The sequence below is a fragment of the Macaca mulatta genome, chromosome 4, assembly GCF_049350105.2.
Source record: "Macaca mulatta isolate MMU2019108-1 chromosome 4, T2T-MMU8v2.0, whole genome shotgun sequence".
NCBI classification, from domain to species: Eukaryota; Metazoa; Chordata; class Mammalia; order Primates; family Cercopithecidae; genus Macaca; species Macaca mulatta.
In genome coordinates this window covers 11,496,892-11,524,825 of record NC_133409.1, presented here as the reverse complement: position 1 = coordinate 11,524,825, position 27,934 = coordinate 11,496,892, and the positions used below count along the sequence as shown (strand labels likewise).

At 41.1% G+C, this 27,934-nt stretch overlaps 1 protein-coding gene across 12 annotated transcripts in view; it reads right to left on the bottom strand.

Annotated features, from left to right (window-relative positions):
• LPA (lipoprotein(a)) overlaps positions 1 to 27,934 on the bottom strand; it is a 185,552-nt gene that overhangs the window by 39,380 nt on the left and 118,238 nt on the right. For all 12 annotated transcript variants that reach the window (XR_013416145.1, XM_077999211.1, XM_077999216.1 and 9 more), the window contains 8 exons: positions 23,959 to 24,140; positions 22,569 to 22,728; positions 19,505 to 19,662; positions 18,114 to 18,273; positions 15,041 to 15,222; positions 13,328 to 13,487; positions 9,366 to 9,547; positions 7,984 to 8,143 (listed from right to left, as the gene is read on the bottom strand). Coding sequence is in view for 11 of the 12 variants with exons in the window: in XM_077999211.1 (XP_077855337.1) it covers positions 7,984 to 8,143; positions 9,366 to 9,547; positions 13,328 to 13,487; positions 15,041 to 15,222; positions 18,114 to 18,273; positions 19,505 to 19,662; positions 22,569 to 22,728; positions 23,959 to 24,140 (1,344 nt within the window). In the remaining variant the exon portion in view is untranslated. The remainder of the gene's footprint in view (positions 1 to 7,983; positions 8,144 to 9,365; positions 9,548 to 13,327; positions 13,488 to 15,040; positions 15,223 to 18,113; positions 18,274 to 19,504; positions 19,663 to 22,568; positions 22,729 to 23,958; positions 24,141 to 27,934) is intronic.

Below are 27,934 nucleotides of genomic sequence, written 5' to 3'. Positions count from 1 at the left end.
TTCCATGCTCATGGATAGGAAGAAACAGTGTCATGAAAATGGCCATATTGCCTAAGGTAATTTATGGATTCAATGCCATCCCCATCAAGCTACCAATGACTTTCTTCACAGAATTGGAAAAAACTACTTTAAAGTTCATATGGAACCAAAAAAGAGTCCACATTGCCAAGACAATCCTAAGCCAAAAGAACAAAGCTGGAGGTATCATACTACCCGACTTCAAACTATACTACGAGACTACATTAACCCAAACAGCTTGGTACTGGTACCAAAACAGAGATATAGACCAATGGAACAGAACAGAACCCTCAGAAATAATACCACACATCTGCAACTATCTGATCTTTGACAAACCTGACAAAAACAAGAAATGGGGAAAGGATTCCCTATTTAATAAATGGTGCTGGGAAAACTGGCTAGCCATATGTAGAAAGCTGAAACTGTATTCCTTCCTTACAACTCATACAAAAATTAATTCAAGATGGATTAAAGTCTTAAATGTTAGACCGAAAACCATAAAAACCCTAGAAGAAAACCTAGGCAATACCATTCAGGACATAGGCATGGGCAAGGACTTCACGTCTAAAACACCAAAAGCAATTGGCAAAAGGGATCTAATTAAACTGAAGAGCTTCTGCACAGCAAAAGAAACTACCATCAGAGTAAACAAGTAACCTGCAGAATGGGAGAAAAATTTTACAACCTACCCATCTGACAAAGGGCTAATATCCAGAATCTACAAAAAGCATAAACAAATTTACAAGAAAAAAATCAAACAACCCCATCAAAAAGTGGGCAAAGGATATGAACAGACACTTCTCAAAAGAAGACATTTATGCAGCCAACAGACACATGAAAAAATGCTCATCATCACTGGCCATCAGAGAAATGGAAATCAAAACCACAATGAGATACCAACTCACACCAGTTAGAATGGCGATCATTAAAAAGTCAGGAAACAACAGGTGCTGGAGAGGATGTGGAGAAATAGGAACACTTTCACACTGTTGGTGGGACTGTAAACCAGTTCAACCATTGTGGAAGACAGTGTGGCAATTCCTCAAGGATCTAGAACTAGAAATACCACTTGACCCAGCCATCCCATTACTGGGTATATACCCAATGGATTATAAATCATGCTGCTATAAAGGCACATGCACATGAATGTTTATTGCGGCACTATTCACAATAGCAAAGACTTGGAATCAACCGAAATGTCCATCAATTGTAGACTGGATTAAGAAAATGTGGCACATATACACCATGGAATACTATACAGCCATAAAATAGGATGAGTTCATGTCCTTTGTAGGGACATGTATGAAGCTGGAAACCATCATTCTGAGCAAACTATCGCAAGGACAGAAAACCAAACACTGCATGTTCTCACTCATAGGTGGGAATCGAACAATGAGAACACTTGAACACAGAGTGGGGAATATCACACACTGGGGCCTGTCATGGGGTGGGAGGAGGGGGGAGGGATAGCATTAGGAGATATAACTAATGTAAATGACGAGTTAATGATTGCAGCACACCAACATGGCACACGTATACATTTGTAACAAACCTACATCTTGTGCACATGTACCCTAGAACTACAAGTATAATAATAACAAAAAAAGGATGTTGAATATTGCCCCCCCACTCTCTTCTGGCTTGTAGGGTTTCTGCAGGAAGATCCACTGTTAGTCTTATTGGGTTCCCTTTGTGGGTAACCCAGACTTTCTCTCTGGCTGCCCTTAACATCTTTTTCCTTCATTTCAACCTTGGTGAATCTGATGATTGTGTGTCTTGAGGTTGCTCTTCTCGAGGAGTATCTTTGTGGCGTTTTCTGTATTTCCTGAATTTGAATGTTGTCCTGTCTTGCTAGGTTGGGGAAGTTCTCCTGGATAATATCCTGAAGAGTGTTTTCCAACTTGGTTCCATTCTCCTCGTCACTTTCAGGTACTGCAATCAAACATAGGTTCAGTCTTTTCACATAGTCCCGTATTTCTTGGAGGATTTGTTCATTCCTTCTCATTCTTTATTCTCTAATCTTGTCTTCACGCTTTACTTCATTAACTTGATCTTCAATCTCTGATATCCTTTCTTCCACTCGATTGATTTTGCTATTGATACTTGTGTATGTGTCATGAAGTTTTTGTGCTGTGTTTTTCAGCTCCAAAAGGTCATTTATGTTCTTCTCTAAATTGCTTACTCTAGTTGGCAATCCTTCTAACCTTTCTTCAAGGTTCTTAGCTTCCTTGCATTGTGTTAGAACATGCTCCTTTAGCTTAGAGGAGCTTGCTATTACCTTCTGAAGCTGGGACCCACTTGAGGAGGTAGCCTGTCCCTTATCAGAGCTCTAATGCTGTGCTGGGAGATCAACTGCTCTTTTCAGAGCTGGCAGGCAGGAAACTTTAAGTCTGCTGAAGCTGCACCCACAGCCAACCCTTCCTCTAGTTGCTGTCCCAGGGAGATGGGAGCTTTGTCTATAAACTTCTGATTGGGGCTGCTGCCTTTCCTTCAGAGATGCCCTGCCCAGAGAGGAGGAATCTAGAGAGGCAGTCTTGCTACAGTGGCTTTGCCAAGCTGCAGTGCACTCTGCCCAGTTCAAACTTCCTAGTGGCTTTGCTTACACTGTGAAGGGAAAACCTCCTACTCAAACCCCGGTAATTGTGGACACCCCTCCTCCCACCAAGCTTGAGTGTCCCAGGTCAATTTCAGACTGCTGTGCTGGCAGCAAGAATTTCAAGCCAGTGGAGCTTAGCTTGCTGGGCTTCATGGGGGTGGGATCCACTGAGCAAGACCACTTATCTCCCTGGCTTCAGCCGTTTTTTCAGGGGAGTGAATGGTTCTGTCTTGCTGGCATTCCAGGGACCACTGGGGCATGAAAAAAATCTCCTGAAGCTAGCTCAGTGTCTGCCCAAACGCCAGCCCAGTTTTGGGCTTGAAATCCAGGGTCCTAGTGGTGTAGGCACCCCAGGGAATCTCCTGGTCTACGGGTTGTGAAGACCATGGGAAAAGCATAGTATTTGTGCTGGAATGCACTGGTCCTCACGGCACAGTCCCTCACAGCTTCCCTTGGCTAGGGAAGGGAGTTCCCCGACCCCTTCCACTTCCCAGGTGAGGTGAGGCCCCACCCTGCTTCAGCTCACCCTCTGTGGGCTGCACCCACTGTCTAACCAGTCCCAATGAGATGAGCCGGGTACCTTGGTTGGAAATGCAGAAATCACTCACCCTCTGTGTTGATCTCACAGGGAGCTACAGACCGGAGCTGTTCCTATTCAGCCATCTTGCCAGCCATTGACTCTTTCTGAATTTTTAAGTGGAGCATTTAGGCCATTTAGATTCAATTTTAGTATTGAAATGTGAGGTACCATTGCATTCATCATATTCTTTGTTGCCTCCATACTTCGGTTTTGTTTTTTGTTTTTGCTTTTTAACTTGTACTTTTGTTGTATAGGTCTTGTGTGATTTATGCTTTAAAGAGGTTCCATTTTTATGTGTTTCTAGGATTTGCTTCAAGATTTCGAGCTCCTTTTAGCAGTTCTTCTAGTGGTGACTTGGTAATGGTGAATTTTCTTAGCACTTGTTTGTCCAAAATGACTGTAACTTTCCTTCATATATGATGCTTACTTTTGCTGGATACAAAATTCTTGGCTGATAATTGTTTTGTTTGAGGAGGCTGATGATAGGGCCCCAATCCGTTATAGCTTGTAGGGTTTCTGCTGAGAAATTTGTTGTTAATCTGATAGGGCTTCCTTTATAGGTTACCTGGTGCTTCTGTCTTACAGCTCTTAAGATTCTTGCCTTCGTCTTAACTTTGCATAACCTGATGAGAATGTGCCTAGGCGAAGATCTTCTTGTGATGAATTTCCCAGGTGTTCTTTGTATTTACATGTGCTTGTATTTACATGTTCTTTGTGTTTCTTGTATTTGCATGTCTAGGTGTCCAGCAAGGCCAGGTAAGTCTTCCTATTATATCCCCAAATACGTTTTCCAAGTTTTTAGTATCGTCTTCTTCCTTGGGAGCCATGATTATTCTTATATTTGGTCATTTAACATAATCCCAGATGTCTTGGAGGCTTTGTTCATATTTTCCTATCCTTTTTTCTTTGTCTTTGTTGGATTGGGTTAATTTGAAGACTTTGTCTTTGAGCTCTGAATTTATCTTTTCTACTTGTTCAATTCTATTGCTGAGACTTTCCAGAGCATTATGCATTTCCAGAAGTATGTCCAAAGTGTCCTAAATTTTTTATTGTTTTTTAAATTAAGCTATCTATTTTGTTGAATATTTCACCCTTTACTTCTTGCATCATTTTTTTTTTTAATTTCCTTGCATTGGACTTTGCCTTTCTCTGCTCCCTCCCTGATTAGCTTAATAACTAATCTCCTGAATTATTTTTCAGGTAAATCAGGGATTTCTTCTTGGTTTGGATTAATTGCTGGTGAACTAGTGTGATTTCTAGGGGTGTGATGAGCCTTGTTTTGTCATATTACCAGGGTTGGTTTTCTGGTTCCTTCTCATTTGGGTAGACTGGTCAGAAGGAAGGTCTAGGACTGAAGGCTGTTGTTCAGATGTTTTTGTCCCACAGGATGTTCCCTTGATGTAGTACTCTGCCCCTTTTCCTGTGGATGTGGCTTCCTGTGAGCTGAACTGCAGTGATTGTTGCCTCTCTTCTGGGTCTTGCCACCTAGTGAGTCTACCCAGCTCTGGGCTGGTACTGGGGGTTATCTGCACAGAGTCCTGTGATGTGAACCATCTATGGGTCTCTCAGCTGTGGATACCAGTACCTGTTCTGGTGGAGGTGGTGGAGGGTGCAATGGACTCCATAGGGGTTCCTAGCTTTGGTGGTTCAAAGCCATATTTTTGTGCTGGTTGGCCTCCTGCATCAGCTGTAGTAGTGTGGAGAGGGACTAGAGGTGGGTGGGCCCCAGAACTCCAAAGATTATATGCTCTTTGTCTTCTGCTACCAGGGTGGGTAGGGAAGGGCCATCAGTTGGGGGTGGGACTAGGTATGTCTGAGCTCAGCACTTTCCTTGGGTGTGTCTTACTGAAGCTTCTCTTGGGGATGGGGGTGAGGTTCCTAGGTCACTGGAGTTGTGCACCTAGGAAGATTATGGCTGCCTCTGCTGAGTCATATGGGTTGTCAGGGAAGTGGAGGAAAGCTGTCTGTCACAGGCCTCACCCAGTACCCATGCAAACCAAAGGGCTGGTCTTACTCCCACCATGCCCCCCACCCCCCAACAGCCCCAAGTCTGTTTCCAGGCGGAGGGAAAGTCAGGCTTGAAAACTTGCCTGAGGTTTTCTACCTCCCAGCTATGAAAGAAAAGGGCTTTAGTCCTCCCACCTGTGAAGTCTGCAAGCCAGATTCATGCCCTCCCCCAAGTTCTGGCCAGTAGGCTTCTCCCCCTGTTCGAATTGTTACAAAGTTCAGACAGAGCAGTCCTCCCTGTGGAGTTTTACCCTCTGTTCCTCTGGCCACCCTCCTGATGGATCCCTGTGGTGCCAGGCAGGAATGGGCTGCTTGGGGATCCAGCAAGCTCCCAGGTCTTCTCTGCTCCTTCCTCTACCCCTGTATTTCACTTGGCTCAGCTCTCTAATTTTACTGAACTCCAGGTAAAGTTGGGAACTTCTCCCACAAACAGACTTTCAGCTTCTCCAATTGGAGGGTGTGTTTGAGGGAGTAAGGCCCCCCTTTGCCATTTCTACAGTTGGGGCACTCACAGTATTTGGGGTGTCTCCTGGCTCCTGCAGGAGCAGTCTGTTTCCTTCACAGGGTCTGTGGGTCCTCTCAGGATTGCTGGTCTGTTCTTACAGTCAATATCAGGCTAAAATCCACAATACAAGCCTCCACATGCTGCTCTGTCCAGAGCTGCAATCTAGTCCTGCCTTCTGTCTGCCATGATCCCTCACCTCTCTGGTTTTTCTTCTTTCTATTACTTTAAAGATGTTACTTCATTGTTTCTGACTTTAATTGTTTCTGATGAGAAGACATCAGTCATTTGTGTAACTGTTCCTCTACATAAACAATGTTTTTTCCTCTGGCTTATAAAATTTTCCTTGCTATCTTTGATTTTAGACAATTTAACCAAGATTTGCCCAAGTAAATCATACATTTTTACTTTTCAAAATCATATTTCTGATTGATTAATTTTCTTGAATCTGTGAGCTTCTTACTTTCTTCATATTTGGAAAGTTTTCAGTCGTCATTGCTTCAGGCATTTTTTCTCTTCCAGTATCTCTTTCCTCTCTTGTGATATTTGATCACAAGAACAAATGATCATATGTATATTTTAAATGTTCTTGCTAATTCTATCATTTCTGTCATTTCTGGGTCTATTTGTATTGAGTGATTTTTCTCCTGGCTATGGATCACACTAAATGCTTTTTGCATGTCTAGTAAATTTTTAAATTTATGTCACATATTGTGGATACCAGACAACTGAGAAATTTGGTTTTGTTGTTTACCTATGAAGAGGTTAAGTTTTCTTCTGATGGGCAACTAATTGATGTTTAGATGATTTTGGTGTTTCTGACTTGCTTTTCAATCTTGCTAGGATTTTTGTGGAGTAGACTTTGCTCTTAAAATACATCAACTCTGTTTCCAAAGAATGGCTTTTCTGGGGTCTCTACTGAATGCCCAAGATTTGCAATGAGGTCTCTTCTCTAGCTGGTAAGAACTCAAATATCTCCCAGTGCTTTGTGAGCTCTGCAATCTCCATTGAACTCACTGTTCCCTTGTAGTTGTTCTTTCCCCAGTAGCTGTTCTTTGTCCTGCTTTCATTGTGGAATCATTCCCTGTGCATACGCAGGTTTATATTACACTGAGGCGACTTCTATGTGCATGACTGTAGCTCTTTATCTCCACAAATTCTTTCTTATTATTACCAAGCGTAGAAAATCCCAGCTGCCTTTGTAATTCCAAATTCTAGTGTCTCTCAGTTCATCAAGACTGCTGTGGTCTGCTTGGGCTCCATCTCTTTGCCCTTCAATCCATGATGAAATACAGAATACTTATGGAGTTGATCACATTTGTTTCCTGTTCTAAATTATCTCAATACACTACTGTCTGTTGTGCAACATGTGAAAACAGTATTTTCATATATTTTATAGTCATTTGCTTCCAAAAGACTGTTATGCTTACACCTGCTTTTTGTCCACATACCTGTCCCTTTTACTTTTCAGCCTTTATGTACTTTCTGACTCTCATCTGCCTTCCTGCTTTTGCTCTTCATGTCCTGGTAACACATGTCCTTTCAGACCACTGGTGCTTCAGACCCAGTGTGTTTATACAGGTATGTATGTGTGCATATATATATGGGTATATATACACACACACATATATATGTTTATGTGTAAATGAATATTCAGTTACATACTTGAATATTTACATATAAATATTTAAAATGTTATGTTAAAATATATAAAAATAGACATACTTAGTGAAACAATATAATTTTTAATAAAATATTTAAAATATATAAATTTATACAAAAATTTAAATATAAAATTTGTACATAAGTATATAAATATTCAGACATATATATAAATATTCAGGTGTGTGTGTGTGTATATCTATATGTCTTAATTTTTTTTTTACTTATTACCCGTGACAAAAATGGCAAACAAACCTTCGGGAATTGAAGTTTAGAATGACAAAATTGCATGGGTGAAAGATGACATTGATTTTTAGTGGGCATTGCAGAATGGTACTGTATTTAAGCATGTGGTCATTTGATCTTCTGAGCTTTACATGAATGTGACTTCACCACCTCCGTATATTCTGCTCCTTCCATAAAACTATTAGGAAATATACCAGGCCTAAAATTTCTCTTCTCTTAGGCTCTTTGCTCAAAAGCAAAGGTCCTGAGACATTTTGCCAAAATGTGAATCTAAGAGAAATTTGTCCCTAGGAAGTGAACCTAAAGCATGGCTCTTCTAACCAATAATTGAGTTGGCTGTTGCTCCTCTTATGGTTTTAATCAAATACATACGCATTTGGGTAGTTTTCTGGGGTCCTCTGATGCCAGTGTGGTATCATAGATGACCAAGATTGACAGTTCCTTCCTGTGACAGTGGTGGAGGATGTGCCTCGATAACTCTGTCCATCACCATGGTAGCAATCCTGGACCACAGGGCTTTTCTCAGGTGGTGCTGAAATTAAAATAAAAGACATCATAGTAATTGCATGAGCAGAGAAACATGGGAGAAAATTTATGTCACAAACTGGACAGTAGCCTCTGAAAATTATTACTATTCTTTTTTCTACTAGTAGCAAAAGGATGTGAAAAGACTCAATAGAGTCATAGTATTCTAGAATTTTAATAAGTTCAAAGAAACATTATTTTTAAATCTAAAGATAAAGAACAGAGCAGAATGCTGGACACTGGAAATTACATTCATGTGCAGCTCCATCCTATGAATCTCTACTGAGTGTTCATGAGAACCACAGGGCAGAAGACCAGAATGCAATGCATTCCTTGGTGTAGGCTGTAGGAGGTAACTGGTGGTCAGTCAGGAGCAGGCATGAGACCCTTCCACATTTCCCTAGACCATTGCTCATACCAAAGCAAAAGCCTTAACCTTCTGAATATTTGGGCAGGAAATCATCCTGCATTTAGGAGTGCAGGCAAAGACTCATTGTTTCTCAAGGAGGGTTAGAGACAAACAACTTATTCCCTTGGAGGAGAGATAGGGAGTCTTCTGGTGCCCAGAATCCTGAATTGCAACAAAGCAGAATTCTCTTCCTCTTCTTCTGTAGACTCACTGCCGACGCAAGTTTCATGAGAAGAAGAGGCAAGAACACCTAGAAATCTCTAACTTCAAAGCCATGTGAACAGAGCCTGTGAAAGACTGAGGTAGGCCAGGGAGAGAGACCATTCATTGGTTACCTCCTGCTGTGTAGCCCCAGGACAATTAAAAATAATGCAGTCTCCTTAGGTTTCTATAGGATATCATACTCAAAGGCAACATTCTTAAGAGACTGCGAACTGTGGATTGCAATGAAAAAGGTCTATTTTAAATCACCGGAAAGGCTTATTGGCTTGGAAATCTTCACATATTTGGCAGGTTGTTAGAATAACCATTTTGGCTAGGACACTGAAATGACCCACTTAATAACCAGGGGAGTAGTAAGTACAGTGCCCTGGAGGGTCTGTGCGCTTCCTAAAGACACTGTGCCCTTCCTAAAGACACTGCCTCCTCATGGGGTGCCAAAAATCACAGCTCTGGATCCCCCAGAGAGGGCGCTGACACTTTCTTCCACATAGCAGACCCTCAACCAACCCTCCAGTGTACCACTGAAGGCGTCTGCATCAGTAAGATTTTCCATGGCTTTTTATCCCAGTGTATAGATGTCTAATCACAAACGTCTTACCTTGTTCAGAAGGAGCCTCTGTGCTTGGAACCGGGACCACCGTGGGAGTTGTGAGGACACTTGATTCTGTCACTGGACATTGTGTAAGGTTGCAGTACTCCCACCTGACACTGGGATCCATGGTGTAACACCAAGGGCGAATCTCAGCATCTGGATTTCTGCAATAGTTCCTGGTCAGGCCACTGCAAATTTCAAAACAATACAGGTTACCAGAGATGGGAGAAGATTCAAGAGCACTTAGCGCCCTCTACGTTTTGCTGTAACAAAGTGTTAGCAAGTACCTTTGAAATATTCCCATTATACATACAATAATATTGCCATAAGCACAAATGGTCTTCAACTTCAACTTATAAACAAGTGTGGACACATCACAGATTATAATTTTTATTTTAAAACATCAAAAGTAGTATATGCTCTCTATAAAAACTGAGATAATACATGTCTGTACAAGAAAGCATCAGAATATCCTCCTTTCACCTTCTGCCAAATACTTTCCTCCAGAATAAATGACATAGATTTGGAAGTATATATCTCAGATTTTTTAAATGCACATACAAAGGTATCTCTGTCTGTCTAGCTCTTTGTATCTCTCTCTATAGGACTATATAGTAATGGGTAAGTTGGAACTCAAATACATTTCCCCAAGGAAGAAAGGACATCCAAGATTACATAATTCCCATGCTAGCCCCCTTACTCTATTTACTCATAGTGTAGCATAAATGCTCTACATTTGCAATATAAAATAATCATGAAAATAGTATTACTATAAATACTGTATCTGGTAGAGCAAGGAGGTTTGGCTCTACAAGACTTATAAAAGCTTCCCTGGAAAACTAGCTCCCAGGCAGGATGTTGGTTCTCTAGGATTGGTTCATGGGAAGGACCTCCTCTCCTGCTCTCAGTCCGTCCTCTGCTGGCTGCAGCCACTCTGGGACTGAAGGAATGGGTGATGAGTTGAAAGAACAGCGGGACCCAAGGCATAAAGGGAGACGGCTAGGTAAACTATGGGATCTGAAGGGGCCAAGTGGCTATGGAGGAGTCAGAAAACAATGCAGTAAGAGGCACAACAAGTGAAGACCCTAGACTGGGGGAATCTTGGAGAATGCATTCCCCCTTATGCCACCCAAGAATGTTGCTCCAACCTCTCAGAATCCTCTTATTATTTTTCTTCTACTTACATAGCATTCTTTCACATCTTTTATTACACAATCCTGCTGATGAAACATTCTTTTATTTGTTCTTTGTTTTTAGGATGACAGAATATGTACTTACATAACATTCATTTTCAATGATTGTTTGCTGTGCACAGCGTTTAAGTTTGCTGTTTTTTTTTTCCTTCTTATCACTCTAAAGGTGTTATTCCATTGTTTCTGACTTGATCTTTATTTTTCTTCTTAGAGTGTTATTTCATTTTTTCTGACCTGATCTTTTCTTCTTCTTACCACTCTACAGGTGTTATTTTGTTGTTTCTGATATGATCTTGTTTTCCTTCTTACTACGCTAAATGTGACAGTTTGTTGTTTCTGATTTGGTCTTTTTTTCTTCTCACCACTCTAAAGCTGTTATTCTATTGCTTCTGATTTGTGTTGTTTCTGATGAGAAGGCATCAGTCATTTGTGTCACTGTTACTCTATGTAAAGGTATGCTTTTTTCCTCAGGCTTCAAATAAGATTTTACTTTCTATCTTTGATTATGGACAATTTAAGTATGATGTGTCCAACTAAATCATACAGTTTTACTTTTTAAAATCCTATATCTGATCCATTGAGCTTCTTGACTATGTGAGTTTATCATATTTTCCGTATTTAGAAAGTCATCAGCCATCACTGCTTCAAGTATTTTTTTTTTGTTCCAACATCTCTTTCCCCTCCTCTGTGACTTGCTTTAAACATATATTAAATATTTTGATATTTTCATAAATGTCCTTGAGGCTCTGCTTATTTATCTTCTCAGGCTTTGTATGAGTGTGCTGTGGTTTGTACCACCCTAATATTTTCTAGTTAGCTTTATCATCTGTACTATCTAGTATGATTATAAGGCCATCTAGTGATTTTCTCATTAAAGAGACGTCTCTTTTTTTAGTTCTTGACTTCCATTTGGTCCTTTTACAATTTTTCTTTCTGTTGATATTATTCATTTATTTATTTCTTGTTCCTGCTTTCTTTAAATCCTTGAACACAATTATGATACATACATTTTAAATCTCCTTGCCAATTCTGTTATTTTTATCATTTCGGGGTCTATTTGTATCGACTGATTTTTCTCCTGGTTATGGACAACACTAAATGCTTTTTGTATGTTCAGCAAATTTTTAAATGTATGTGACACATTGTGGATACCATATAATTGAGAGATTTAATGTTGTTTACCTCTGAAGAGGTTATGTTTTCTTCTGACAGGAAATTAATTTACTTGGAGATCACCTGGATCTTTTTAGACTTGGTTTCTAAGCTTTTCTAGGGTGTTTCTGGAGTAGACTTTATTCTAGGAATGCATTAATTCTACTCCTGAAGTATGGCTTTTTTGGGGTCTCTGCTGAATGCCCAAGATGTTCAATGAGGTGTCTCTCCTCAGGCTGGTCAGAGCTCAAATACCTCCCAGTGCTATGTGAGCTCTGGCATCTTCATTGAGCTCACTGTTCCTCTGCAGTTGTTCTTTCCCCAGTAGCTGCTCTTTATTCTCCTTTCTCTCTGGAACACCTTTCTGTGCATACACAGCTTTCTATTTAGCCAGAGACTTGAGGAGACTTCTGTGTGTATTCCTGGAGCTCCTTTTCTCCACAAATACTTTCTCATTATTACCTAACCTAGAAAATCTCAGTTTTATTAGTTACCAAAACTCCAGTCTCTCTTCCCAGTTTAGCAAGACTGCTGTGGAATGCTTTGGTTAAAACTCTTTGCCCTTAAGTGTAGGAAGAGTGATTATGGGGTTGATCTTATTTGTTTCCCTTTCTAAATTATCTCAGGTTGTACTGTCTGCTGTCCAACATGTGCAAACAGTTTTTCAATATTGTTCATACTCACTTATGGCAAGAGGCCAGTTCTTGTCAGACATGCATTTTTTGTCCATGTATCTGCCCATTTTAATCACCGCAACTGTTTACTTCCTGACTTTCATCTGCATTCCTGCTTTTACTCTTCCTGACAACCCATATCCCTTCAGAAAACTGGTGCTTAGAACCCAGTGTATTCATACAGGTTAGTACTCATACATAAATATATGCACTAATTACTTCTTCTTCTTCTTCTTCTTTTTTTTTTTTTTTTAAGATTGAGTCTTGCTCTGTCACCCAGGCTGGAGTGCAGTGGCATGCTCTCGGCTCACAGCAAACTCTGAATCCCAGGCTCAAGTGATTCTCCTGCCTCAGCCTCCCAAGTAGCTGGAATTGTAGGTACCCACCACCATGACCGGCTAATTTTTGTACTTTTGGTAGAGATGGGGTTTTGCCATGTTGGCCAGGCTGGTCTCGAACTCTTGACCTCTGGTGATCTGCCTGCCTTGGCCTCCCAAAGTGCTGGGATTACAGGCCTGAACCATTGCACCCAGCCTGAATTTGTTACTTCTGATCCATGTCAAAAATGGCAAACACAAACTTCACTTCAGGGAATGGAGGATAGAATGATAGAATTGCATGGTTGAAAGACTGCATGGATATTTAGTGGGCATTGTGGAATGATACTGTGTCTAAGCATTTGGTCATTTGATCTCCTTAGCTTTACATTAATGAGACTTCACCACTTCCATATATCCTGCTGCTTCCATCAAACTGTTATGAAGTATAGCAATCCTAAAATTTCTCTTCATTCAGACTCTTTGCTCAAAAGGAAGGTTCCTGAGACATTTTGCTACAAACTCTGAGTCTATGAGAAATTGGGACCTAGGAAGTGAGTTTGTAGCATGGGCCAGCTAAGAGAAATTTTAGTTGACTATTGTTCCTTTTATGGCTAACATGATAGACATACGCATTTGGATAGCGTAATGGGATCCTCCGATGCCGATGTGGTGTCATAGACAACCAAGACTGACATGTTCTTCCTGTGATAGTGGTGGAGAATGTGCCTCGATAACTCTGTCCATCACCTTGGTAGCAGTCCTGGACCCCAGGGCTGTTTTCAGTTGGTGCTGAAATTAAAAGAGAAAATCAAGCTCAGCATTGCCTAGAAAAGAGAAACATGTGAAAAAAAATTATGGCACATAAAGTGGAATAATCTGAGGATTAACAATTTACACTCTTCTATAATAGCATGCAAATTGAAATGTAGAATAAAGAATACAAATAGACTCATAGGATTCTTTTTTTTTTATTTTTATTTTTTGAGATGGAGTCTCGCTCTGTCACCCAGGCTGGAGTGCAGTGGCCGGATCTCGGCTCACTGCAAGCTCTGCCTCCCGGGTTTATGCCATTCTCCTGCCTCAGCCTCCTGAGTAGCTGGGACTACAGGCAACTGCCACCTTGCCCGGCTAGCTTTTTTGTATTTTTTAGTAGGGGCGGGGTTTCACCGTGTTAGCCAGGATGGTCTCGATCTCCTGACCTCATGATCTGCCCGTCTCAGCCTCCCAAAGTGCTGGGATTACAGGCTTGAGCCACCATGCCTGGCCGACCCGTAGGATTCTATAAATTTAATAAGTAGTCATAAATATTTCAATTCAACCCTGGAAAACTGAAAAAGGAACAAACATAAAACAGATCAGAGTGCCTATACTTCAAAATTACACTCATGTGATGGTCTTTTGCTTACACCTCTTCTGGGTGTTCATGAGAACAAGGCAGGAAATCAGGGTGCCATGCATCAGGCTGTGCAGGCTGTAGGTGGTGATTGACTGTCAGTGGGGGGTATACATGAAACCCTTGCACATTTTCCTAGACCACTGCTCCTCCAAAGCAAAAGCCTTCAGATTCTGGGATATGGGGCAGAAAAAGATCTTGCATCTAGGACACATTACCTCTCAGGGAGGAGTAGTACAGGCCAAAATTTTATAGCCTAGGAGGGGAGACAGAGAATCTTGGGCCCAGGATCCCTCATGACAACAAAGCTGACATCCACTACTCTTCTTATCAAAAAACAATGGAGATACATGTTCCATGAGGAGGAGGGACGAGAACACTGAAAAATCCCTTCCCTCAAATCCTAGGTGTGCACGGCCTGTCCAAGATGAAGGTAGGCTTAGGAGATCAAGAATTCAGTGGCTATGTATTGCTTCAAAGACTCAGGACAATACGGATCTAATGAAGTCATGTTAAGTTTCTCAAGAACAACAGCCTCAAAAATGGCATTCCTCCAAAATGGTAAAGCTGAAGACTGCAATAAACACTGCCTACTTGAAGAAAGGGCTGGACAGGTTTAGGAGCTTGGTAAATCATCACAAATTTGGCAGGATGTTAGAATATCCATCTTGGCTGGGACAGTAATATGATTCGTTTGATAACAGGGGAGTGGTAAGTCCAGTGCCCTAGAGGGTCTATGCCCCTTTTAAAGACACCATCCCTCACATGGCACTCAACATCACAACTCTGGTTCCCCCAGAGGAGGCACTGAAGCTTCCTACCCATTGGCTGCCCATGACTTCACCTTTGACTTCCTGTGCAGCATGGAAGGCTTCTGCATCACAAAGATTTTGCAACTCTTTTTATCCCAATGTCCGAAGGTATGGTTGTCTGACCGCAGACTTCTTACCTTCTTCAGAAGGAACCTCTCTGCTTGGAACTGGGACCACCATGGGAGTTGCAAGGACACTTGATTCCATCACCACACATTGTGTCAGGTTGCAGTACTCCCATCTGACTCTGGGATCCATGGTATAACACCAAGGGCGAATCTCAGCATCTGGATTCCTGCAGTAGTTCTTGGTCAGGCCACTGCAAATTCCAAAACAATACAGGTCACCAGAGATTAGAGAAGAAACAACACTACCTGGCACCCTTTATGTTTTGTTGTAACAAAGTGTTAAGCGAATTTGAAATATTCTCACTAAAAGTCCCAAAACAAATGGTCCTCAACTTCTAAACAACTGTGAACATTTCAAAGACAGATTATTATTCTTATTGTAACACATTCAAAGTAATCTATGCTTTATAAGAAAACTGAGAGAAAACATCAATGTGTACAAGAAAGGATCAGAATACACTCCTTCCACCTTCTGCCAAATACATTCCTCTGGATTAACCGAGAGGGATTTTGAAGTGTGTCTTGTAGATTGTTTTATGCACATACAAACGTTTCTCTGTCAGGCTCTCTGTATATCTCTCTAGAAAACTGCATGATCTATTCAGTGTTTGATTTGCTGATTTGTTGTTTACCTAAGGAATCCATCCACATGATTTACATTCATGAATTTATTTATATACAGTTGATCTCAATATCTACTTCTCAGCTTTCAGACCTAGAGGATGCTAAGCAATGGTGCCTCTCTCCTGTTACTCCTGATGGTGATGGATATGCTCCCTCCTTGGTCTGTCATCTGTTTAGCCAGACTTTGGTCAATCATATGGATCTTTTCAAAGAACCTAACTTTCTGTTTCATGGATTTACTCCTTTGTTGGTCTATTTTCTTGTCCACTGAATGTCATTGGTTTGGACTATTTCCTTCCATCCACTTTCCTTGTGTCTTATTTGCTTTTCCTTGCTTAGATATGCAAGCTGGGTCTTATTAAGCTGTGGTCTTAGATCAACAGCTGTCAAAGCTTTTGTTCATAGGAACCCCGCTTTTTTCTTCTTAGCTTTGAATTGCGGCAATTTAACTATGATGTATCCCAGTAAATCATAGAGTTTTGCTCTTTAAAATTCTATACCTGAGTCATTTAGCTTCTTGACTATGAGTTTCTTGTTTTCTGGATATTTGGCATGTTGTGAGCTATCATCACTTCAAGTATAATTTCTGTCACAATATATTTTTCTTCTTCTGTGACTTGCCTAAAACATATATTAAATGTGTGGATTTTTCCTAGATGCCCTTGAGGCTCTGTTGATTAATGGGTTCAGTCTTTGTGTGTGTTTGTGTGCCTGTCTGTTGGTTTGGCTGTCTGTCCTGTGGTCTGTGTAGCTCCTATTGAATTATTTTCTAGGTCACCTTTCCTACCATAATATCTAAAGTGACGATAAGGTCATCCAGTGAGTTCTTCATTAGACGTGTACCTTTTCTCAGTTCTTTAATTTTCATTTGGCTTTTCAATTCTTTTCTTTTCTCCTGCTATTCTGCTTTTGTTTCTCTCATAGTCAGCTTTTGCTGACATTTTCCTGAAACACAGTTCTCAGAGGTGCATTTTAAGTGTTCTCACCAATGTCATCAATTCTATCATTTCTGGGCTTGTTTGTGGTGAGTGATTTTTCTCCCAGTTATGTATCACAGTGAAAGCTTCTTGTGTTTCTATTAAATTTTTAAATAGAAGTCATGCAATGGGAATGCCATATAACTGAGCAACTTGTATTTGTCCCTTGCCTCTAAGCAGGGGTTGAGTTTTTGTCTTGTGGAATGCAGTTAATTTACTTGGAGATCATTTGGATCCTTTTAGACTGGCTTGGAAGAAGGGTTGCTGGAGTGTTTCTGGAGTCACCTTGATTCTAGGAATAAGATGATCCCAATCCCAAAGTACAGCTTTCTTTGGTCTCTACTGAAAGCCCAAAATGTAGTGAGGTGTTTCTCCTCTGAGTGGTCAGAATTCAAACATCCTCCAGTGCTATGTGAGCTCTGTCATCTCCATTGAGCTCACTGCTCCCCTGCAGTTGTTCTTTCCCAAGTAGCTTTTCTTTATTGTTCTTTCTTCGTGGAAACTCTCCCTGTGCATACTCAGCTTTGTGTTTAGCCAAAGACTTGAAGAGACTTCTGTGTGTATTCCCAGAGCCCCTTTCCACCACAAACCCCTTCTCATTCTTAGCCAGCCTAGAACATATCAGCTGCCTGAGGCATCGCAGACTCCAGTCTCTCTCCTCAGTTAAGCAAGACTACTGTGGTCAGCTGGGCTCCATCCACTTGTCCTGCAATCCAACACTGTGTCCAGGAAGGACGACAAGTGAATGATGGGGTTGATCTCCTTTGATTCCCTTTCTTAGTTCTCTCAAGCCTACCATATCTGTTGTCCAACCTGTGAAAACAGTTTTCTCATGTATTTGATAGTCCTTCATGGAGGAAAGGCTGGCATAGCCAGACCTGGGTTTCTGTCCATCTTCCTGAATGTGTAACTCTTCAGCATCTCTACACTTCCTGACTCTTAGCTGCCATCCTACTTTTGCTCCTCATGTGCTGGCAACACATAGATTTTCAGACACCTTGTTCTCACAACCCAGTGTGTTTGTACAGGTTAGAGGAGAAAGTGATTGGAAGATCTCAATGTCAATATAGATATCCTTCACTTGTTACCCAAGACAAACATGGCAAACACAACCTCCACTCCAGGGCTTGGAGATTAGAATGACAGAATTCCCTGGTTGAACTATTGCACTGGTCTTTAGTGGGCATTTTAGAATGGTGCTATTTCTAAGCACATGGTCATATGCTCTTCTGAGCCTCCTATTCATGAGACCTCACCACCTCCAAGTATCCTCCTGCTTCTGTCAACTATGAGAAAAAACAGCTGGCCTGACATTTCTCTCCTCTCAGACCCTGTGCCCAAAGCAAGAAGCCTGAGACATTCTGTCCAACATTCTGGGTCTGAGAGAAATGTGGTCATAAGATGTTAGCTGGCAGTATGTCTCTTCCAGGAGAAATTTAAGTGGGCAGCTGTTTCTCTTGGGAGAAAACTCAAAGACGTACCCATTTGGGTAGTATTCTATGGTCCTCTGATGCCAGTGTGGTGTCATAGAGGACCAAGACTGACATGTCCTTCCTGTGACAGTGGTGGAGAATGAACCTCGATAACTCTGTCCATCACCATGGTAGCAGTCCTGGACCCCGGGGCTTTGCTCCATTGGTGCTGAAATTCAAAGAGGATAAATCAAGTTGAATAATTTCCAGGACACAGAAGCATGAGAAAAAAATCTATGACAGAAACAGGACAGTCATCTCTGAAAATGACGACCATGCTCTGTTCTATATTAGGAGGTGGATGGACGTGCCAATAACAAAACTCAAAGATCCATAGCATTCTGGAACTTCAATGAGTTTTTAGAAAGATTTTCTTTAAAACCTGGGAACCAAAGGACAGATCAGAGTGCCTATCAGTCAAAATTGTACTCACGTGCATGTTCTTTGGCAAAGATCTGTTTGGGGTATTCCTGAGAACAAGGCAGGAGACCAGAGTGCCATGCATCCAGCTGTGCAGGCTGTAGGTGGTGATCATCAGTGGGGGTAGACATGAAACTGTCACACATTTCCCCAGACCACTGATCCTCCAAAGCCAAAGCCTTCAGCTGCTGGAAGATGGGGCAGGAAGCAGTCCTGCATCTAGGACTTGCAGGCAAAGACACATTGTCTCTCAGAGAGGGGTACTGGCCAAAATTTTATTCCCTTGGAGGGAAGGCAGGAAATCTTGGGCCCAGGATCCTGCATTGCAACGAAGTAGACATCCGCTACTCTTCTTCACAAAAAGCAACACAGATACGTGTTCCATGAGAAGGAGGGGCAAGAACACTAAGAGATCCCTTCCATCAAAGCCTAGATGTGCAGCACTTGCCTAAGATGAAGGTAGACAGGGAGATGGAGCATTTGCTGGCTATGTGCTGCTACCTAGACCCAGGAGGATATGGAACTAAGTATATTCATATTAGGTTTCTCAAGGTTGACAGACTCAAAAACCATATTCCTCTGAAACTGCAAAGCTGAAGTTTGCAATAAATACTGCCTACTTGAAGAAATACCAGAAAAGGCTCACGATGAGCTTGGTAAATCATCACAAATTTGGCAGGATGTTAGCATATCCATTTTCACTAGGACACTGAAATGATCTGTTGAATAACCAGGGTAGTGGTAAGTTCAGTGCCCTAGAAGGTCTGCACACTTCCTAAAGACACCACCCTGTCACGGGGTGCCAAAAATCACAGCTCTGGTTCCCCCAGAGAAGGCACTGAGGCTTCCTTCCCATTGGCTGACCCTGAGTCCACATTCGAATTCTCGTGCAGCATGGAAGGCTTCTGTATTACTAAGATTTTGCAACTCTTTTCATCCCAATGTCCAAGGGTATGGTTGTCTGACCAGAGACTTCTTACCTTGTTCAGAAACAGCCATGGACGTTGCGAGGACACTTGATTCTGTCACTGGACATTGTGTCAGGTTGCAGTACTCCCACCTGACACTGGGATCCATGGTATAACACCAAGGGCGAATCTCAGCATCTGGATTCCTGCAGTAGTTCCTGGTCAGGCCACTGCAAATTATAAAACAATACAGGTCACCAGAGATGGGGGAAGATACAAGGGCACCAGGCACCCTTTACATTTTGTTGTAACAAAGTGTTAAAAAGCAACTCTGAAATATTCTTCCTAAAGGTCCCATAACAATCACAAATGGTCCTCAACTTCTAAACAACTGTGAACATTTCAAAGACAGATCATTATTCTTATTGTAACACATCCAAAGTCATCTATACTCCATTAGAAAACCGAGAGACGTACTCAAAGACGTACCCATTGATCAATGTGCATCAATGTGTACAAGAAAGGATCAGAATACCCTCCTTCCACCTTCTGCAAAACACATTCCTTTGGATTAACTGAGAGATTTTGAAGTGTGCCTTGTACATTGTTGTATGCACATACAAATATTTCTCTGTCTGGCTATGTGAATGTCTTTCTGTAGGAGTACACAATCTATTCAGTGTCTGGTTTGCTGATTTGCTGTTTACCTAAGGAATTCATCCACATGATCTACATTCATGAATTTATTCTCATATAGTTTTTCTCAATATCTTCTTGTCAGCTTTCAGACCTGGAGTATGGTATAGCAATGGCTCCTCTCCCGTTACTCCTGATGGTGATGGTTGTGCTCCCTCTTTGGTCTGTCGTCTGTTTAGCCAGACTGTGGTCAATCATAGGTTCTTTTCAAAGAACCAACTTTCTGTTTCATGGATTTACTCCCTTGTTGGTCTATTTTCTTGTTCACTGAATGTCATTGGTTTGGATTATTTCTTTCCATCCTCTTTCCTTGGGTCTTATTTGCTTTTCCTTGCCTAGATATTTAAGTTGTGGTCTTAGATCAACTGTCAATATGTTTGTTCACAGGAACCCCCTTTTTTTTTCTTCTTAGCTTTGAAATCAGACAATTTAACTATGATGTACCCCAGTAAATCAGATTTTTGCTCTTTAAAAATCTATACCTGAGTCATTGAGCTTCATGACTCTGTGAGTTTCTCGTTTTCTGTATGTTTGGAAATTTGTCAGCCATCACGGATTCAAGTATAATTTCTGTCACAACATCTTTTTCCTCTCCTTTTGTGACTAGTCTAACAAATATATTAAATGTGTGGATGTTTTTGTAGATGTCCTTCAGGCTCCGTTGATTAATTGGTTCAGTCATTGTGTGTATGTGTATTTGTGTCTGTCTTGTGGTTTGTCTAGCTTTACTTGAATAATTTTATCGTTCACTTTTCCTACCATAATGTCTAAAGTGATGATAAGGCCATCCAGTGAATTCCTAATTACAGTATACCTTTTCTCAGTTTTTAAACTTCCATTTGGCTCTTCAATTCTTTTTTTTCTGATATTATGCATTTGTTTCTCTCATGGTCAGCTTTTGCTGACATTTTCCTGAAATACAGTTCTCAGAGGTATATTTTAAATATTCTTGCCAATGCCATATTTCCTAATATTTCTGGGTCTATTTGTGTTGAGTGATTTTTCTCCCAGTTATGGATCACAGTGAAAACTTCTTTTGTGTCTAGTAAATTTTTAAATGGATGTTGCACACTGGGGATGTCATATAACTGAGCAACTTGTATTCGTTCCTAATACAATAGGGTTGTTGTATTACCTCTAAGGAGGGTTGAGTTTACTTTCTTCTGGAAAGCGGTTAATTTACTTAGAAATAATTTGGATCCTTTTAGACTGGCTTGGAAGAAGAGTTGCTGGAGTGTTTCTGGAGTCACCTTGTTTCTAGGAATCTGAAGATCTTACTCCCAAAATATGGCTTTATTTGACTTCTACTGAATGCCCAAGATGTTCATTGAGGTGTCTCTCCTCTGAGTGGTCAGAACTCAAACATCTTCCAGTGCTATGTGAGCTCTGGCATCTCCATTGAGCTCACTGTTCCCTTGCAGTTTTTCTTTCCCTATTAGCTTTTCTTTATTGCTCTGTCTTTGTGAAAACTCTCCCTGTGCATACACAGCTTTGTATTTAGTCAAAGCCTTGAGAAGACTTCTGTGCGTATTCTTGGAACTCCTTTCCTCCACAAATCCCTTCTCATTCTTAGCCAGCCTAGAATGTGTCAGATGCCTGAGGCATCACAAACTCCAGTCTCTCTCCTCAATTAAGCAAGACTGCTGTGGTCAGCTGGGCTCCATCTACTTGCCCTTCAAGGGTCTCCAGGAAGGATACCAGGGACATGGTATGGTTGATCTCCTTTGATTCCCTTTCTCAATTCTCTCAGGCCTATCATGTCTGTTGTCCAACCTATGAAAACACTTTTCCCATGTATTTGTTAATCCTTCATGGCAGAAATGTTGACATGGTCAGAACTGGGTTTCTGTCCATCTTCCTGCATGTGTAACTCTTCAGAATCTTTATACTTCCTGACTCTCAGCTGCCTTCCTACATTTGCTCCTCATGTGCTGGCAACACATAGCTCTTCAGATACCTTGTTCTCAGAACCCAGTGTGTTTGTACAGGTTAGAAGAGAAAGTGATAGGAAGATCTGGATGTTGACATAGATATCCTTTACTTGTTGCCCAAGATGAACATGGGTAACATAACCTTCACTTTAGGGCTTGGAGATTAGAATGACAGAAATCCCTGGTTAAACTATAGAATTGATCTTTAGTGGGCATTGTGGAATGGTGCTATTTCTAAGCACATGACCATATGTTCTCCTGAGCTTTCTATTCATGAGACTTCACCACCTTCAAATATCTTCCTGCCTTAGTCAACTATGAGAAAAGAGAGCTAGCCTGACCTTTCTCTCCTTTCAGACACTGTGCCTGAAGAAAGAAGCCTGAGACATTCTACCCAATATTCCAGATCTGAGATAAATTTGTCTTAAGAAGTTAGTTGGAAGCATGGCCCTTTCAAGAGAAATGTAAGGGGGCTGCTGTCTCTCTTTGAAGAAAACTCAAGGACGTACCCATCTGGATAATATTCTGTTGTCCTCTGATGCCAGTGTGGTGTCATAGAGGACCAAGACTGGCATGTCCTTCCTGTGACAGTGGTGGAGAATGAGCCTCGATAACTCTGTCCATCACCATGGTAGCAGTCCTGGACCTCGGGACTTTGCTCCGTTGGTGCTGAAATTCAAAGAGGAGAAATCAAGCTGAGTAATTTCTAGAACACAGAAGCAAGAGAAGAAATCTGTGACTGACACAGGACCATTGTCTCTGAGAAAGACTACCATGCTCTGTTCTGTACTAGCAGGTAGATGGACATACCAATAAAACCCAAAGATTCATAGCATTGTAGAACTTTAATGAGCTCTTAGAAAGATTTCCTTTAAAACATGGGCACCAAAGGAAAGATCAGAGTGCCTATCAGTCAAAACTGCACTCATATGCCTACTCTTTAGCATAGACATCTTCTGGGTGTTCCGAGAATAAGGCAGGAGACCAGACTGCTATGCATCAGGCTGTGCAGGCTGTAGGTGGTGATTGACTGTCAGTGGGGGCAAATATGAAATCGTCACACATTTCCCTAGACTGCTAATGCTCCAGAGCCAAAGCCTTCAGCTTCTTGAAGATGGGGCAGGAAGCGGTCCTGCATCTAGGACTTGTAGGCGAAGACACATTGTCTCTCAGAGAGGGGTACTGGCCAAAATTTTATTCACTTGGAGGGAGGGGGTATCTTTGGCCCAGGATTCTGCATTGCAACAAAGTAGACATCCGCTACTCTTCTTCTCAAAGACCAACACAGATATATGTTCCATGAGAAAGAGGGGCAAGAACACTGAGCGATCCCTCCCATCAAAGCCTAGTTGTGTAGGACCTGCCTAAGATGGAGGTAGGCCAGAATGATGGAGCATTTGTTGGCTATGTACTTCTACCTGGACCTAGAAGTATATGGAACTAAGAAAAGTCTTATTAGGTTCCTCAAGGATGACAGACTCAAAAACCACATTCCTCTGAAACTGCAAAGCCAAAGATGCAATGAACACTGCCTACTTGAAGAAATATCAGGAAAGGTTTATCATGAGCTTGGTAAATCTTCACAAATTTGGCAAAATGTTAGAATATCCTTTTGGCTAGGACACTAAAATGATCTGATGAATAACCAGGGGAGTGGTAAGTCTGGTGCCCTAGAGGGCCTGCACCCTTCCTAAAGACACCACCCTCTCACAGGATATTAAACATCACAGCTCTGGTTCTCCCAGAGAAGGCGCTGAGTGTTCCTTCCCAGTGGCTGACCCTGAGTCCACATTCTACTTGGAATTGTGTGAGCATAGAAGGCTTCTATATCACTAAGATTTTGCAATTCTTTTCATCCCAACGTCCTAGGGTGTGGTTGTCTGGCCACAGACTTCCTACCTTCTTCAGAAGAAGCCTGTGTGCTTGGATCTGGGACCACTGTGAGAGTTTCAAGGACACTTGATTCTGTCACCAGACATTGTGTCAGGTTGCAGTACTCCCACCTGACACTGGGATCCATGGTATAACACCAAGGGCGAATCTCAGCATCTGGATTCCTGCAGTAGTTCCTGGTCAGGCCACTGCAAATTACAAAACAATACAGGTCATCAGAGATGGAAGAAGATACAGAGGCATCCAGTACTCTCTAAGTTTTCTTATAACAAAGTATAAAAAAGCAACTTTGAAATATTTTCACTAAAGGTCCCATAATATGCACAAACGGTCCTCAACTTCTAAACACCTGTGAACATCTCAAATTACCATTCATATTGTAACACATCTAAAGTCATCTATGCTCCATAAGAAAACTGAGAGTAAACATCAATGTGTACAAGAGAAGATCAGAATACCCTCCTTCCACCTTCTATGAAATACGTTCCTCCAGATTAACTGAGATTGATTTTGAAGTGTGTCTTGTAGATTGTTTTATGCACGTACAAATATTTCTCTGTCAGCCTTTCTGTATGTCTCTATAGGACTACACAATCTATTCAGCATCTGGTTTGCTGATTTGTTGTCTTCCTCAGGAATTGGTCCACATGATTAACGTTCCTGAATTTATTCACCTACAGTTGTTCTCAAAATCTTCTTTTCAGCTTTCAGACCTGGAAGATGCTATACCAGTGGCGCCTCTCCCCTGTTACTCCAGATGGTAATGGTTGTGCTCCCTCATTGGTCTGTCATTTGTTTAGCCAGACTGTGGTCAATCATATGGATCTTTTCAAAGTATCAATTTTCTGTTTCATGGGTTTACTCCCTTGTTGGTCTCTTTTCTTGTTCACTGAATGTCATTGGTTTGGACTACTTCTCTCCATCAGCTTTCCTTGGCTCTTATTTGCTTTTTCCTTTCTCTTTTTTTTTTTTTTTTTGGTCTAGATATTTAAGCTGTGGTCTTAGATCAACACCTGTCAAAGTCTTTGTTCATAGGGGATTCCAGAGAGCTTTTCTTTTTCAAAACACAAGATGAATATTGTATGAGAAACCAACACTGAGAATTTTTTAACACACAAAGTCAACAACGGCCCATTTTCTTAGCCATCAGAGACATGATGCCATTACATACTATGTAACCACTAGAAAACTCCACTCTTCTTTTGTTGGAAAATGAAAGTAAAAAGGGTCAATAGCATCTTACTTTTGACATAGCAAAGTCTTTTAACATCATGGACTGTTTCCAAAGGTACTCAAAGGTTCTCAGGTTTCTCTAGACTATACTTGGAGAATTGCAGTTTGAAATCTTGATTTTTACATGTTTCTGTTTTTCCCTAAGAGCATCTAAAGTTATGTAAAAGCCTAAAGACATTCACTGCATCTCCTAAGTTTGGATAGACTGTGTTATATTCTTACTCAGTTCAAAACTTTTCTAAATTCCTTAGTGATTTCTTCTTTGTCCCAAAGAGTATTTTGAAATGCACCGTATGACTCCCAAATATTTGAGAAGACAGCAAACTTTTCATTATTCTTATCTCACCCTATTCTGTTGTGTCCAGGGACACACTCTCTATGACTTTAATTCTTTCAAATCTACGGGGACTTGCTGGAAGGCCACGTGTAGAGTATACCTCAGTGAATGCTCCATGCACACTTTAACATGTATTCTGTAGTTTGGTATAGTGTTAAATAGGCCGAAGTTTTTATTGAGAACAAAGATATTATGTCTAATTTTTTGTATATTTGTTCTAGCCTGTTGTGTTTGGGAAAGATTTATAACCATAGTGAGAGAATCAAGGAAATCTCTAACTCGGAGTGTGGACTTATCTATTTCTCTCTTTAGTTGTGTCAGTTTTTCAATCATATATCACAAAAGCTCTTATTAGGGTAAAACACATTGAGCATTGCTATGTATTCCTCAATGAACACTTTTTACTTCTCTATGTTTCAGTGCTGGTGTGGCTCTAAGATTCACACCTCTGTGTGTGTGTGTGTGTACACATGCGCCAGTGTGTGTGTGTATGTGTGCAGCTATTTCTGTAGATTCTATTGAATTATTTTTCAGTTAATTCTTTCTCTGGAAACAACTCACCTGATGGGGAGACCACCCAGTGAATTTTTCATTTAAGATATACCTTTTAATAGTTCTTTAATTTGATTTCTCATTTATCCTTTTACTTTCCCTTGATATGATATCTGTTATGTTTCATATTTATGTTTTCTTAAATCCAGAAATGTAGTTATCACACCAATATGTCAAAGTATCATGCCATTTAAATCATTTCTATCATTCCTGGGTCTGCTTTTATTGACTGATTATTTTCCTGGTTATGGTTCACACTAAATGCTTTTTTTATGTGTAGTAAAGTTATAAATTTAGGACTCACACTGTGGATATTGCATAGCTCAGCAACCTAACTTTGTTGTTCACCTGTAAAGAGGGATGAGTTTTCTTCTAGAGGGCAGTTAATTGACTAGGACACCATTTTTTAATGCTTGGAGATTTGCTTTTCAGCTTTGCTAGGGTTTTTCTGGAGCCACCATTATTCTAAGAATATACAAATTCTACTCATAAATTCTGACTTTTCTGAGGTCTCTACTGAATGCCCAAGGTTTTCAATGAGGTCTCTTCTCTCTGGCTGGTCAAAACTCCAATATTCCAGAATGCTATGTGAGCTCTGTCACCTTTATTAAGCTCACTGTTCCCTTGTAGTTGTTGTTCCTCAATAGATGTTTTTTGCCATATTTTCTTGTGGAAAATCTCCTATGAAGTGTTGCTTTATGTTTAGTCTAACACTTGAGGAGACTTCTATGCCTGGAGCTCCTTTCCTCCACAAATCCATTCTTACTCTTAGCACAGCTAGAAAATCCTAACTACCTGAGTAATCCCAAAGTCCAATCACTCTCCTCCACTCAGCAACATGGCTACAGTTAGCTTGGGCTCCATCTCCTTGCTTTTTGGTGCAGGAAGGGTCTCCTTGAAGAAAGCCAAGGCATTGATGGGTCGATCTCATTTTCTCCCTCTTGCAATACTCTTGGTCCTCTAGCATCTACTGTTCAACATGTGGAAACCGTTTTGCCATGTCTTTGGTAGTCACTTATGGCTGAAAGACCGGCCATAGAGTGGACAGATCATAGCTTCTGTCCATCTACCTGCCCCTTTTACTTTTCAGCATCACCCCTTTGCTGACTCTCATCTGCTTTCCTGCCTTTGTTCTTCTCCTCTGGGCAGCCCTATCCCTTCAGATCACTGGTGCTCAGAACCAAGCATGTTTGTACCCATTGAAAAAGATGTGGATAGAAAAAGATTTGCCACTCCATAGATGTGCACATATCAATTCTCTGTGACCCAAGATGCAAAAGGCCAGCACAACATTCACTTCAGGGACTAGATCTTAGAATGATAGAATTCCAAGGTGAAAGGTTGCATTAACCCTCAGCCAGTGTTGTAGAAGGGTACTCTAACTCTGTAGTCATTTGTCATCCTGACTGTTTTATTAGTAAGATCTCCTCACCTCCATATATCCTCCTGCTTCCATAAAACTAGGAGGAAGGAGAGCCAGCTTAAATAATGTCTTATCGGCCGGGTGTGGTGGCTCACGCCTGTAATCCCAGCACTTTGGGAGGCCAAGGCGGGTGGATCACGAGATCAGGAGATTGAGATCATCCTGGCTAGAACAGTGAAACCCTGTCTCTACTAAAACTACAAAAAATTAGCCGGGTGTGGTGGCAGGCACCTGTAGTACCAGCTGCTAGAGAGGCTGAGGCAGGAGAACTGTGTGAACCCGGGAGGCGGAGCTTACAGTGAACCGAGATCATGCCACTGCACTCCAGCCTGGGCAACAGAGCGAGACTCTGTCTCAAAAATAAATAAATAAATAAATAAATAAATAAATAAATAAATAAATAAGTCTTCTCTAAGAACTTTTGCTCACAAGCAATG